Genomic DNA, 13351 nt, shown 5'->3' on the forward strand with positions numbered 1-13351 from the left:
TTGCTTCAAACCGTAGATAGCTTTCTCCAGTTTGCAAACGTGCTGCGGCTTGGACTCATCTATCATACCTGGCGGCTGGTGCATGTACACAAGCTTATCAAGAGTTCCATGAAGAAACGCATTCTTGACGTCCAAATGGTGAACCTCCCACGATCTCTGCAGAGCTAGATGGAGAACTGATCGAATTGTAACCGGCTTCACGACAGGACTAAAAGTTTCGTCATAGTCGAGCCCATGTTCTTGTGACTTTCCGTTGGCTACAAGGCGAGATTTGTGACGTCAAACATTTCCATCTGCATCATGTTTATGCTTATAGAGCCACATGGATCGCACAATGTTAGCATCAGGAGGACGATGAACAACATGTTTCGTTCTAGGCAGCGGTAGCCTTTGTGGTTGGTAGGGTAACCAAGGAAGAGACAGGGTGTTGATCTGGCTGCTAGTTTGTGAAGGTAAGAATGATTCAAATTTGGAAAACAGAGGCAGCCGATAGTTTTGAGGTGAGAGTAAGAAGGCTCTTTGTGGTAAAGAAGGGTGTAAGGCACTTTGTTTTGAATAGAGGAGGATGGGAGAATATTGAGAAGGTGAACAGCAGTGTGAAGTGCTTCCACCCAATACGTTGGTGATAGGAGAGCTTGGAAAAGAAGGGTCATGATTGAGTTATTGATTGTTCGTATTATTCTCTCGGAACGGCCGTTCTATTGAGAAGTGTGAGGACACGAAAATCGGACCACGATACCATTGGAAGAGAAGAAGTTGTGAAACTTGGTATTGTGATACTCGCCACCGTTATCGCATTGAAAGGACTGAATAGTGGTATGAAACTGCGTTTTAAGAAAGGCAGAGAAATGAGTGAATTTGGAAAACACTTCTGATTTTCTTCTTAAAGGATATACCCACAAAAAAATGAGAATAATGATCTAAGAAAAGCACATAATATCGAAATCCACTATTGCTTGAGATTGGTGATGTCCATAAATCAGAATGTACCAATTCAAAGGGAGAAGAAACATTCTTATTTGAATAAAAAAATGGAAGTTTCAAGTGTTTACCCAGTTGACAAGCCTCGCAACAAAGAGGAAGCTTGTCTGTATTACAAGAGATATAATTTTTAGGAATCAAAGTACGAAGAGAGGCATTGTTGACATGAGCGAGCCTTTTATGCCATAGATATGGAGAGTCAACAACAAGAGCTTGATGAGGTGTTGTCGGTTTATTGATTTGGCAAGGCACCGAGTATTGCTCTCCCGAGCTGTCACTGCGGAGCAGAATCTTCTTGGTGTTGAGATCCTTTATAGAGAAACCAAAGGGGTCAAATTCAACCGAACACCAATTATCGTTTGTAAACCGACGAACAGAAATAAGGTTCTTAATGATATTAGGAGCAACAAGCACATTTTGTAATGACAAAGGACGAGATGAAGATGTTAAATGAGCAGAACCAGAGGAAGATATAGGAATGCGAGAACCGTTACCAACCATGACTGTAGTTCCGGTGCAGTTTTTAAAAACAAAATTTAATATACCTTACGTCGAAGCTAAGTGGTTTGTAGCTCCTGAATCCATGTACCAGTTTGCTGCACCAGGATCAGCCAATGTCATGGTATTGAAGGCGTGGGCAAAGTCTGTGGTAGGCTGGTATTGAGCGTCAGTGAGGAGAGCCTGAGGAGGACATTGTGGAGCTGAGCCGAGAATGCCTCTAGAATGTTGCTGTATCCAGGGCGTTGTGTAGTTGGGCCACTGCATCATTGGTCCTGACATGTAAGGTAATGGCCACGGCGAGTTCCAGTTGTTGTTCAAGTTGTTGTTCCTTTGATGATTGTTACGTCCACGACCACGACCTCTGTTGTTTTGCTTTCTGTTTCCATTGTTGAAGCGTTGTGTCTGCGGTTTGTCAGTGGTGGCTACGAGAACTGTCGGAGAAGACGCATTGTCTGATGTCACTGGAGTTTTTTTTTCCTTCTTAAGTCGTGTCTCTTCATTGAGAAGCATTGTTTTTGCGGAGTCAAACGTTGGAAAGGGTTCCTTGTGTTTGATGACATTGATGATGTTGTCAAACTTCTCGTTCAAACCATTGATGAGATACATGACGAGGATACGGTCTGAGACTGGAGCGTCGAGATTGGCCAATAGATCTGAGGTAGATTTCAGGGTCTGGCAGTACTCTTGCACTGTGCGATCTCCAATCTCCGTGGTTCGTAAGTCATGATCAAGCTGGATTGCGCGGACTTCTTTGTTGTTCCTGAATTGGTTCTCAATACGTAGCCAAATGTCGCGAGCCGAGCCTCTAGTTTGGAACGTACTTCGAAACAATGGTTGGGTCAAGGTTTCGTAGAGCCAGAGTTTGACCAAGCCGTCTTTCTTCTTCCATGGTGTGTCATCATCGTTGGCAGGGAGAGAGGTGCCGTCGATATGACCGAGTACATCAAACGCGAGACAGTGAGTGAGGAACAACTCACACCAAGCGTCATAGTTGTGTTCTTCAAAGTCGATAATGAGAGGGATGTGATTTTTGATGTTTGTGACGCCAAAGGCACGCTCGGGGGAGGGTGGATTTGGGGCGGCCATTGATCGGTCTTGAGAAAAGAGATTGAGAAGAGAAAAGAGGAGAGTTTAAGGAGAAGAAAAAGAGAGAGGAAGAAGGTCTCAAGAGCTTATAGCTCTGATACCATGTTAACTTATGTATTTCCATTGCCTTAACAATGTACAAGACGTAATCTTTAAATACCACAAGTTCGTTTGTCAGTTCCTCTAAACTAGCTTTAGATCCAAGAATATAGGAGATCGTTTGGCATATTCTATTATTTTGCTTACTAACCAGGGGCGGATCTAGTTGTATATAAGGTGGGGCACGTGTCCCATACTAACTTTATAAATTTTTGTTTGTAACATAATTTTGAGTATGTGAATCAAGCTTATTTGGTTAAATCATAAATGATGTCAATGGTGCCACACACTTCACGTTTAACCAAATTATCACCCATCTTTTATCTTATTTATTTTGTTGTTGTCAAATTTAGCGTGTGCAATTACTCTTTCTTTGTCAAAAGTCTGATTTCATATTTAATTCTTCTCATTTCTTGTTCTCTTAAATTTTATTAAATTTGTTATACAAGTCTAATATGTTCAGCTTTGCACTGTAAATATCAATTTTGAATTTCCAATTACTTATTTTGTACTCTTTCTATTCTTAGAAGATAAATATTTTCTACTTTATACATATTAAAAGCATTAAATCTGATAATAAATATATTATTTTATTTGATTAACTATTCAGTGATTTAATATATTTTCTAAGAGTTTATAATTTACTATTATTAACTCATATAAAATGCATTAAAAACTTAATATATATATATATATATACATATATCTTTTAAAGATAAACGTTCTAACTTTTGTAAAAAAAATTTGGAAAAATAATGAATATTTAATTAGTTCAAATATTTACTGTAAAAATATAATAATTTATAATAATACCATAAAACTGTCTAATTATTTTAATTAAATTATATATTTGTGTCCCATATAAAATATATTTCTAGATCCGCCCCTGTTACTAACCATTTTTAATAGGAGAAGTTGTTATGATGTCAGTCTGACATTTATAACGTATCTCTAAACCAGAATTTTAAGCCAGTTCCTGGATCCCCTCGTCTTTTGTTTTCAAGTGTATAACTACTTTTATTCCGGCTGTTAAGTAGCCTTTTTGCCTTAGGAATTCTGTATACTTAAGAGATACATGCATTAATTAGTCCATGCTACGAGTGAGAACTACTTCATCATACTAATTCAGTAATCTGACTTTAAAAAAGCTTAATGTGCTTCGCTTCAAGAACTACCAACATTCACCAGACAGCGGACGCAGAGTTCAGTTAGAAACATAGAAACTGAGCTAAAGGGGATGAGTTTGAGCTTTAGGCCTTGTGAATAGAGGGATATGAATATGAATTGTTTTTTTTTACCTTGTTTCTAGAGAATGTATAGTACGTTGAGGAAATAACGCAGCAGCTACATGCAGCAGAGATTATTGGTCAGATACCAATTTGGTTGGTTGGTTCGTGTCTTTCACTGGTTTGCAATGTTAGCCAGCGTCTGGTGTTTGCCTCTGATTCTTCTTTTCATGTTTATTATTAGTGTTCCTCAAAGGGGTTTATGAGCAAAAATATAATGAAGGTATCAATTTGCTATATTGTTATAATTGGGGGTGTTAACTGAAATAGAAAAAGAGGAAACGACGTCGTATGAAGATCATATTTCGTTCCTTGGCTAAATCACAAACCAGTGAGCGAGTGAGAGAGCTATCAATTCGAAAAAAACAACAATGGCGGCCACTCCGCACGTCTCGCCCACTCTTTCCCGCTACAAATTATTCTCCCCTTCCGCAGTCGAAAACCGTAATTTCTATCCACATCAAAACATCGATAGTCGTCGTCGGAGGAGATTGATCAAATCGCATCTTCAAGCGCATAACAATGGTACCGTTATTAGCTACGGTCCTCGGACGACGACGGAACTCGCCTCCTCGAAGAAACTATGGATTAGGCAAACGGAGGTCGAGCAATCGCAAATAGAAAATGAAGAAGAAGAAGAAGAGGAAGAGGATATGGATGACGAGGCGAGTCTGCTCTCGCTGAGCATGAAACCGGACAGAAACATGGCGTTGCTAGACGATTACGAGATGGCGGAGGAGCTCGGCCACACTCCTCCTGATACCAATCATCGCAGCGGTTTGTTTTTTTCTCCCTCTCCTTGTAAATTTATTCCTAATCGATTTTTAGGATGATGATGGTATTATTATTATAATAATAAAATAGGATACGTGGCGGTGGTTGGGATGCCGAACGTGGGGAAAAGCACGCTTTCGAATCAAATGATTGGTCAGAAGATCTCCATTGTTACTGATAAGCCTCAAACCACGAGGCATCGGATTCTCGGCATCTGTTCCACCCCTGATTATCAGGTTTGAATCCTTTCTCTCTTGTTATACATTAGAAATTACGAAGCAATCTTGTGTTGCAGATGATACTTTATGATACGCCTGGTGTAATCGAGAAGAAGATGCACAGGTTAGACACTATGATGATGAAGAATGTCCGTGATGCTGCCATCAATGCCGACTGCGTTGTCATTCTTGTTGATGCTTGTAAAACTCCTGCTAATGTATGCTGCTTGATTTAGATTCGCCCTGGACTGACTTAAGTTTAGTATTATTCCCTCTCATAATTCTATTGGATTGTGTTTATGCGCTAGCTAGATAGACCAAGTCTTGAAAGAGGGCTTGGGAGATCTCGAAAAGAAGAGGCCACCCATGCTGCTTGTTATGAATAAGAAAGATCTCATCAAACCTGGTGAGATTGCCAAGAAACTCCAGGTACCACCATTCTAGAATGAACTTCACTATATTAAAACTTGAGATCCATATTTGGTGGAGTCATAGTAAATATTCTTTGCTTAATAGATGCTGCAACTCCTCCTTTGCAGTGGTATGAAAATTTTACAGATGTTGATGAAGTTATACCTGTTAGTGCTAAGTACGGACATGGAGTGGAGGACGTGAAAGAGTGGATCTTATCCAAACTTCCCTTTGGCCCACCTTATTATCCCAAGGTATATTTTGAAAAAATAAACTCTCTCCTGTGCTGTTGTATACCAGATCTCATGACTAATTTGCTTAATATTGTGAGGTTTATTTGTATTTACACATGCAACAAATTTGCTTGCTTAATGTCATATACGGGTATTGGACTCTCTAGGATATTGTGAGTGAGCACCCGTAGAGATTCTTTGTTGCTGAGATCGTTAGAGAGAAGATATTTATGCAGTACCGAAATGAAGTTCCTTATGCATGTCAGGTAAGCTGACAAGTTTGTAAACCTTGTTTCTTCTCTCTCTCGAGTCCTATTAATAACTTGTGGGCTTAAGTCATGTTTGCTTATTGCTTCGATGTGGCAGGTGAACGTGCTGAGCTACAAAACTAGACCAGCTGCAAAAGATTTTATTCAAGTTGAAGTAGTCGTGGATAAAAATTCTCAGAAGATCATCCTTATCGGAAAAGTAAGTATTACATTTACAACCCTTAACATCAAAACGTTAAATGCTGATTTGCATTGAGAAATCCTTGTGATCTTAGGCCTCTTGTTATAACATGTTGTAGCTAGGTTTTGTGGACATTCATAATAAAGTGCATACCAGTTTATTAGCTGTTCTGCTCAAAGATCAATAAGGTCTCAACCGGAGACAAGTTTATCTCTGACTAAGTTAGCTGAAATGGGTTTCAATGTGATATACTATAGAAGGTAAGGCTTTGAAAACGCTAGCAACGGCTGCTCGACTAGACATTGAAGATTTCCTTCAGAAAAAAGTCTTCCTTGAGGTGCGCTTAAAAATGTTCATGAATCATTTACATTTATAAATATCAAATGAACATATGATTGATTACACGTATAAAATGGGGGAATGAAGGTGGAAGTGAGAGTGAAGGAGAACTGGAGACAAGATGAGGGACTTCTCAAATACTATGGCTATGGAGGACAGATCCGAGCTATGTAAGTAAGTAGTGTGTATTGATTGGCTTCAAATGGGATATGAACGAGGGTAGAAAGTGCAAATGGCAAGACTCAGGTCAGCTTTTTCCCCATTTTTGTTTTGTTTTGTATGTATTTAACCGATACGGCTCAGCCTCAGGAATGCTTTTTGTCTTTAATCTCAAGATGATTCATCTGAAAAATAAAACTCTTTTCTTCTTTTGTTTTGTTCCACTAACTAACCACAGAATATTAATCTCATTTCATAGTCACAGGTAGTAAGTAGACTCTCAACCTAATACACAGTATATATAAACAATTACAATAAAATTTTACTTTTCTAAAAGCTGGCCGTAATTTATGGCGGGTGATACGTAGTCGGTGGAAAGTTAGAACCGCTCAAACCAACTGAAAAAATCTAGAGAGCAACGGCACATGAGTGTCTTTATGGACTTTAAATTAAATTATAGAGATGCACCGACCCATAAAGCCAGGAAGGGTCAATCAAGTAAAGTTAGAGGGGCTCTGTATCCATGAGTGGAAAGATGCGTGGGTTGATGCTACAAGAACCTACGAAACGATGCCACGTAACATGATCCGATGCTGAAGCATTAAGGCATGTGTACGGTTACGCTTGCGTTAAGTGGGGACTCTGTTGCTTGTTTCACGCTTTCTTCGTACTTTTGATTGATTTGATTTGGACCAAAATTGGCGGAATCACCTGCTTTACTTCCTACGTAAAACACCTTTTCAAAGTTTATGTGTGACACTAATCGATATTATGAGATTTATTCACTCACAATTAATTTCTTTATAGTACAACAGTTTAAAATTTTGAGAAATAATACCATTTAATAATGAGTCTTTAATAATCAACCACTCATATAAATTACAAATACATGAATGTGCGTGTATTATTACACTCTTCTTAAATGAGATTTATGCTTAAAAACGGTTATAGTTTGTGTCCATAAATACCCGCTTAAAGACAAGCCAGAAGAAGAAGACTGTAAGAGAAGAACACACAACAACATAAAATAGGAGAAAATGAAGCCTCTGTGTCTGGTTACAATCCTATCGATCCTGATCCAACAAAGCTATTTGAAGCTCGGAGCAGATGCGTTTTCGAGAGATGGGTTCGTGAGAACGAAAGGTGTTCAGTTTAGCCTCAATGGCTATCCTTATTACGCTAATGGCTTCAATGCCTATTGGCTCATGTACGTTGCCTCCGATCCTTCCCAAAGGCCTAAGATCTCCGCCGCCTTCCAAGAAGCGTCTCGCCATGGACTGACCGTCGCTCGAACCTGGGCCTTCAGTGACGGCGGTTACAGGCCTCTCCAGTATTCCCCTGGCTCTTACAATGAAGATATGTTTCAGGTAACGCCACTAGACTAAGACCATATGTGGTTTAGATCAGATATTAAATATACTCACACGACTAATTATTAAGATGAAAAACCGATTTACTTTGTTTATGGTTTTAGTCGGTGGATCTTGTGGCCAAGGTTTGAGATTCTCTGTCGATGTTTCTTTCAAAAGATTTTGATTTTATTTTTTTAATGGTGAAAAAGGGTTTGGATTTTGCGATAGCTGAAGCAAGAAGGCATGGGATAAAGATCATACTCAGCTTTGCCAATAACTACGTGAGCTTTGGAGGGAAGAAGCAATATGTGGACTGGGCTAGAAGTCGTGGCCGTCCTGTATCTTCTGAAGACGACTTCTTCACAGACTTTCTTGTCAAAGATTTCTACAAGAACCATATCAAGGTTTCATTCTCTCACTTGTATACCATTCCACCCAACGCAAAATAAAAAGAAATGATGGCTTTCTCAGCTAAAGCTTTTGAAATCTACTTGCAGGCTGTGCTGAACAGATTCAATACTTTGACCAAAGTTCATTACAGAGATGACCCGACCATTATGGCTTGGGAGCTCATGAACGAGCCTCGTTGCCCCTCAGATCCAACCGGAAGAACCATTCAGGTTTCACCTTAAAAACATATATTTTCATACCTATAATAATTTGTATGTCTTTTTTCTTTTATTTATGGGATCTAACTTGTTGGTTTGTTTTATATTGTCAATTATAAAACAGGCTTGGATTACTGAAATGGCTGCTCATGTGAAATCACTAGACAGAAACCATCTGCTTGAAGCTGGACTTGAAGGTTTCTACGGTCAGTCCTCACCACAAAGCAAGACTCTGAACCCACCAGGCCAGTTTGGAACCGATTTCATCGCCAATAACCGCATCCCGGGCATTGATTTCGTCACGGTTCACTCTTACCCAGACGAATGGTAATAAATTAATAATGTATCTTTACACTAAGTATGATTTTGTTGTTTAGTGCAATTTATAAGTTCCAAGCTCTCATTATTGTTTTGTTATGTGCAGGTTTGTAGACTCGAGCGAGCAATCTCAAATGGAATTCTTAAACAAATGGCTGGACGCACACATCCAAGACGCTCAGAACGTTCTTCACAAACCCATAATCTTAGCAGAGTTCGGCAAATCAACGAAGAAAGCAGGCTCCGCGCAGAGAGACGCTGTCTTCAACACAGTGTATGGCAAGATTTACGAGTCTGCGAAACGAGGAGGAGCAGCGGCAGGAGGATTGTTCTGGCAACTTTTGGGAAACGGAATGGATAATTTTCAAGATGGGTATGGGATCATACTTAGCCAAAGCTCCTCGACTGTTAACGTCATTGCTCAGCAATCGCGCAAGTTGACTTTGATTCGGAGAATCTTCGCAAGGATGATCAATGTGGAGAAATGGAAGAGAGCCAGAGGCTATGGACCAGTAAGAAAAGGAGGTCACAATATTCAAAATTGAAAAATCTAGCGGGGCCTTCTTGTAATATTTTACTTTTTATTTAGAAAATGTTCTAGAGATGAGTTTCTAATCGTAAGTTCTCAGCTTGTCCAAGAAAAGTTATAGTGATAGTTATTTTCCCTCGGTAATGATACTTTATTAGTAGTAATAATGGACAAAGAGAAAAGAAAAACACTTTGATTTATGATAATTGCCAAGGGGGGGGGGGGGGTGGGAGAAGATCCATCAAACTTTATTGTGTGTAAAAAAAAAAAAACTTTATTGTATGTGTGGTTTAATCTCTGTATTAGTTAGAATCATGTAATTAGCTAATGAAAGTAATGATTTAGTGAAATTAGAACGACGTGCCGTTTTCGTAACATAGATTGAAACTGTGTGGCGAGCACCTCCGTCGTCTAGACAACAAGGCAGTCACATCCGAGTAAGAGAACCCAGAGAGTATGATTACTCTTGTGAGAAATGGCGGCAGATTCCGACATTTTTGCACAGCTTCCGTTGAGAAACCGGCCTACCTTGTCTCGAATCAGTTGAATGATCAACTCAAGACTCTCGTCGGGTCCGGAAAACTGAGAGATGCTCGCCAAGTGTTCGATAAAATGCCACACAGAGATGTCTATTCATGGACAACCATCATTCAGGGATACATAGCTGCAACAAACTACGACGAAGCACTGTCTCTCTTCTCTGCAATGCACGTCGATGATCCTCGTGTCTCCGCCGATTCCCACGTGCTAAGCGTTGCACTCAAGGCTTGTGGTCAAACTTCCAACATTTCATTCGGAGAATCTTTACATGCTTTTGCACACAAAACCCATCTCCTTAGCGATGTCTACGTGGCAAGTTCTTTATTGAATTTGTACAAAGGAAATGGAATGATCGACGAGAGTTGCAGACTTTTCAGCGAACTGCCTTATCGAAACACAGTCACATGGACAACCATCATCACGGGACTTGTTCACGCTGGCCGTCACAAGGAAGGGCTTAGAGCACCATTATCGCAGTCTCCTAAGCATGTCTCTTAGGTTATTGTGAATTAAAAAAAAAATGAAAAATACAAAACACGGAGAAGACGTCTCTTAATTTGGCTACGCAAGGGACGTCTCTTATGAGACAGCTGTCGCATTCTTCTTCGTCCTTGCCTCTGAGCCGCGGTTATCTCTGCAACAACAACAAAGCTGAGTCTTCTTCTTCCACCATTCTCCTCCTCTTCGACCAATCTCGCTTCTGCAGCAATCCTCCTACGGCTTCATCTCAAAGCGTAAGCTTCTCTTCCTCTGTTTCATACCGAATCAAAGCAAAGAGATTGAATAAAAGCGCAATCACTTGTCAGGACACAGTCTGTTGCTTCATGTTGAATGAAATCCTAATTTCGAGGGCACTGGTTTCATCACTGTTGCTTTGGATGTGGAGATTGTTCCTCCAGAGAACTCAGTGCTCCATACCGCAGCGGAAAGGTTTTTTTTTCAATTGACACTACAGATTGGGTTACAAATTGCATTCTCATGGTTACTACTGATTCTATTAGAACGGTTCATATGTTTCCCTTAACAGCTTGCGTTGTTTTAGTTGAGTATTGCTCTGTTTATATATGTGTGTGTGTTAGCTTCACGAATCTAATGATGGCTTGCTCTCTGTTAGGAAGATTGTTGTTTCAATTGATAGATTTTTTTCACAGCACCTGGATATTTGTTTACCACTGTTAGAACGGTTTAATAAATAACTTTTACTACTGGTTCCGTGAAGAATTACAATGCTGCACAAGACGTACGGGGAACTACAAGTTGTTGTGCTTGTTCTGTCTCTGTTTCATGTTAATGTTCTTGTTCTGTTTGAGTAATGAGAATGATATGCTTTGTTGTTCTGTTTCATGTTTGAAGTTCTGGTTATTGATTCATTTTATTGAGGTTGTCTTGTTTCTGTTTCATCGTCTTTGACATTGGAACAACATTGGCTAAAGAAGATCAAGTAAGAAAGTTGCTCTTGTAATTTGCAGGTCAAGAAGAGTGAAAGTAATGTTGTAACAACCTTGCAATGGAGCAATTAAATGTTGGGGTTTCTTAAATTTGTCTCTTATGTCACTTTTTGTACTTAAAAGCATTAAAAAATAATAAGAACCCCTAATATGGGTCTTTGCAATAATCATGCTCTTATGTACTTCTCCGAGATGTCGAGGTTCGAAGGACTACCTGATACTTTCACGTTTGCGATCGCCTTGAAGGCTTGCGCCGGTCTGCGCCAAGTTCAATACGGACGGGGGATTCATACTCATGTGATATCGAAAGGCTTTGGCGCCGTCCTCGACGTGGCTAACTCGCTTTTTACGATGTACACCGAATGCGGGGAGATGGAAGACGGGCTGCGTTTGTTTGAGAGTATGAGAGAGAGGGATGTTGTTTCGTGGACGAGCCTTATCACTGCTTATAGCCGTATAGGTCAAGAAGAAAACGCTGTCAAAACATTCTTGGAGATGAGAAACTCTGATGTACCTCCAAATGAACAAACTTTCGCGTCCGCGTTTGCTGCTTGCGCGAGTCTCTCTAGACTTGTTTGGGGCGAGCAGCTCCACGGTAATGTCATCTCTCTAGGCCTGGGAGATTATTTGTCAGTGAGCAACTCGATGATGAACATGTACTCAAAGTGCGGCGAGTTGGACTCTGCTTCTGCTCTGTTCCGAGGAATGAGATGCAGAGACATCATTTCGTGGAGCACGATCATCGGAGGGTACTCCCAAGGCGGCTTACCGGAAGAAGGTTTTGAGTGTTTCTCGTGGATGAGACGGTCAGGGACGAAGCCTACGGATTTCGCTCTCGCTAGTTTGCTGAGCGTTTCAGGGAACATGGCGGTTCTTGAGCAAGGCAGGCAAGTTCACGCGCTTGCGCTTTATCTCGGTTTAGAACAGAGCCCCACCGTTCGTAGCGCGCTGATTAATATGTACTCGAAATGTGGAAGTATCGTAGAAGCTTCCAAGGTTTTTAAAGAAACAGAAAGAGGAGCTGATATTGTTGCTTTGACGGCTATGATCAATGGATACGCAGAACATGGAAAGAGCAAAGAAGCTATCGATCTGTTCGAGAAGAGTCTAAAGGTCGGTTTCAGACCCGACGCTGTATCTTTCATCAGCGTTCTCACCGCTTGCTCTCATTCGGGTCAGCTTGGCCTAGGTTTTCACTATTTCAACTTGATGCAAGACAAGTACAACATGAGTCCAGCGAAGGAACACTATGGTTGTATGGTTGATCTGTTATGCCGAGCAGGACGGCTAAGCGAAGCAGAGAAGATGATCGACGAGATGCCGTTTGAGAAGGATGATGTAGTATGGACCACGCTTCTCAGAGCGTGTACGGCCAAAAGAGACGTTGAACGTGGAAGAAGGGCGGCGGAGAGGGTTTTAGAGGTGGAACCTACTTCTTCTACTGCACTTGTAACACTAGCCAATATATATTCAAGCACGGAAAAATGGAAAGAGGCTGCAATTGTGAGGAAGAGTATGAAATCAAAAGGCGTGGTCAAAGAGCCAGGATGGTCTTCGATTTTGATCAAGGATCGGGTTTCAGCTTTTGCATCTGGCGGTCGTTCCCATCCACAAAGTGAAGATATATACAGTGTGTTGGAATCACTAGTATCTGGTGCTGAGCCTCTTAGATACGGTTGTGAGATGAAGAGAGATTCAGGGTCAATTCAAATTTTGTGATCTTTAATTCTAATATGTTTCTAACTATCTATTAATAAGGGAAAATTGCCAAAAGAGAACAAAAAAACAACATAATTGTCCATATGATATAAATCCAACCTCAAGTTGTCCCTATAGTATAATGTTTCCCATAATACCAAAAGTAACCTTTGATTAATCACATTAAACATAATTAATTGAATTTAAAAAAAAATGGAAAAAGGTTGGTTTAATATAGTTGCCAAAAGGGAAAAAAAAATTAAAAAAAAAAAGAAAATGAGATCTAAACATTTAACTTTCCCTAACTTCCGTAACCCTAAC

General features: G+C 40.2%; 4 protein-coding genes across 4 annotated transcripts; 3 read left to right on the top strand and 1 right to left on the bottom strand.

The window, feature by feature from the left end:
- Positions 1-1527: 1527 nt before the first annotated feature.
- On the bottom strand, positions 1528-2568 carry LOC106302930. The gene has a single exon (XM_013739328.1). The coding sequence runs from the start codon at positions 2566-2568 to the stop codon at positions 1528-1530; it is 1041 nt and encodes a 346-aa protein (XP_013594782.1).
- Positions 2569-4324: 1756 nt separating this feature from the next.
- On the top strand, positions 4325-6751 carry LOC106301859 (GTPase Era). The gene is given in 9 exon segments (XM_013738342.1): positions 4325-4730; positions 4818-4963; positions 5023-5163; positions 5258-5374; positions 5485-5610; positions 5757-5855; positions 5956-6058; positions 6297-6376; positions 6466-6751. Coding segments are annotated over 9 exon segments (1305 nt in total). The 3' UTR covers positions 6553-6751.
- Positions 6752-7460: 709 nt separating this feature from the next.
- Positions 7461-9488, top strand: LOC106307002 (mannan endo-1,4-beta-mannosidase 7). The gene is made up of 5 exons (XM_013743825.1): positions 7461-7904; positions 8099-8293; positions 8387-8509; positions 8622-8824; positions 8922-9488. The coding sequence occupies exons 1-5, from the start codon at positions 7575-7577 to the stop codon at positions 9358-9360; spliced, it is 1290 nt and encodes a 429-aa protein (XP_013599279.1). The 5' UTR covers positions 7461-7574; the 3' UTR covers positions 9361-9488.
- Positions 9489-9567: 79 nt separating this feature from the next.
- Positions 9568-13084, top strand: LOC106307001 (putative pentatricopeptide repeat-containing protein At3g47840). Its single transcript, XM_013743824.1, has 2 exons — positions 9568-10340; positions 11507-13084. Exons 1-2 carry the CDS (start codon positions 9801-9803, stop codon positions 13049-13051), a joined length of 2085 nt encoding a protein of 694 aa, XP_013599278.1. The 5' UTR covers positions 9568-9800; the 3' UTR covers positions 13052-13084.
- The last annotated feature ends 267 nt before the right edge of the window (positions 13085-13351 follow it).

This window comes from Brassica oleracea, chromosome C7, assembly GCF_000695525.1.
Source record: "Brassica oleracea var. oleracea cultivar TO1000 chromosome C7, BOL, whole genome shotgun sequence".
NCBI classification, from domain to species: domain Eukaryota; kingdom Viridiplantae; phylum Streptophyta; class Magnoliopsida; order Brassicales; family Brassicaceae; genus Brassica; species Brassica oleracea.

Bases quoted from the DNA above. Each gene is read 5' to 3' on its own strand.
- LOC106302930 (XM_013739328.1), bottom strand. From the start codon at position 2,568: ATGGCCGCCCCAAATCCACCCTCCCCCGAGCGTGCCTTTGGCGTCACA.
- LOC106307002 (XM_013743825.1), top strand. From the start codon at position 7,575: ATGAAGCCTCTGTGTCTGGTTACAATCCTATCGATCCTGATCCAACAA. The intron at 7,905-8,098 runs GTAACGCCACTA...ATGGTGAAAAAG, and splicing joins ACAATGAAGATATGTTTCAG to GGTTTGGATTTTGCGATAGC. The intron at 8,294-8,386 runs GTTTCATTCTCT...ATCTACTTGCAG, and splicing joins TCTACAAGAACCATATCAAG to GCTGTGCTGAACAGATTCAA.
- LOC106307001 (XM_013743824.1), top strand. From the start codon at position 9,801: ATGATTACTCTTGTGAGAAATGGCGGCAGATTCCGACATTTTTGCACA. The intron at 10,341-11,506 runs CTTAGAGCACCA...AATAATCATGCT, and splicing joins CTGGCCGTCACAAGGAAGGG to CTTATGTACTTCTCCGAGAT.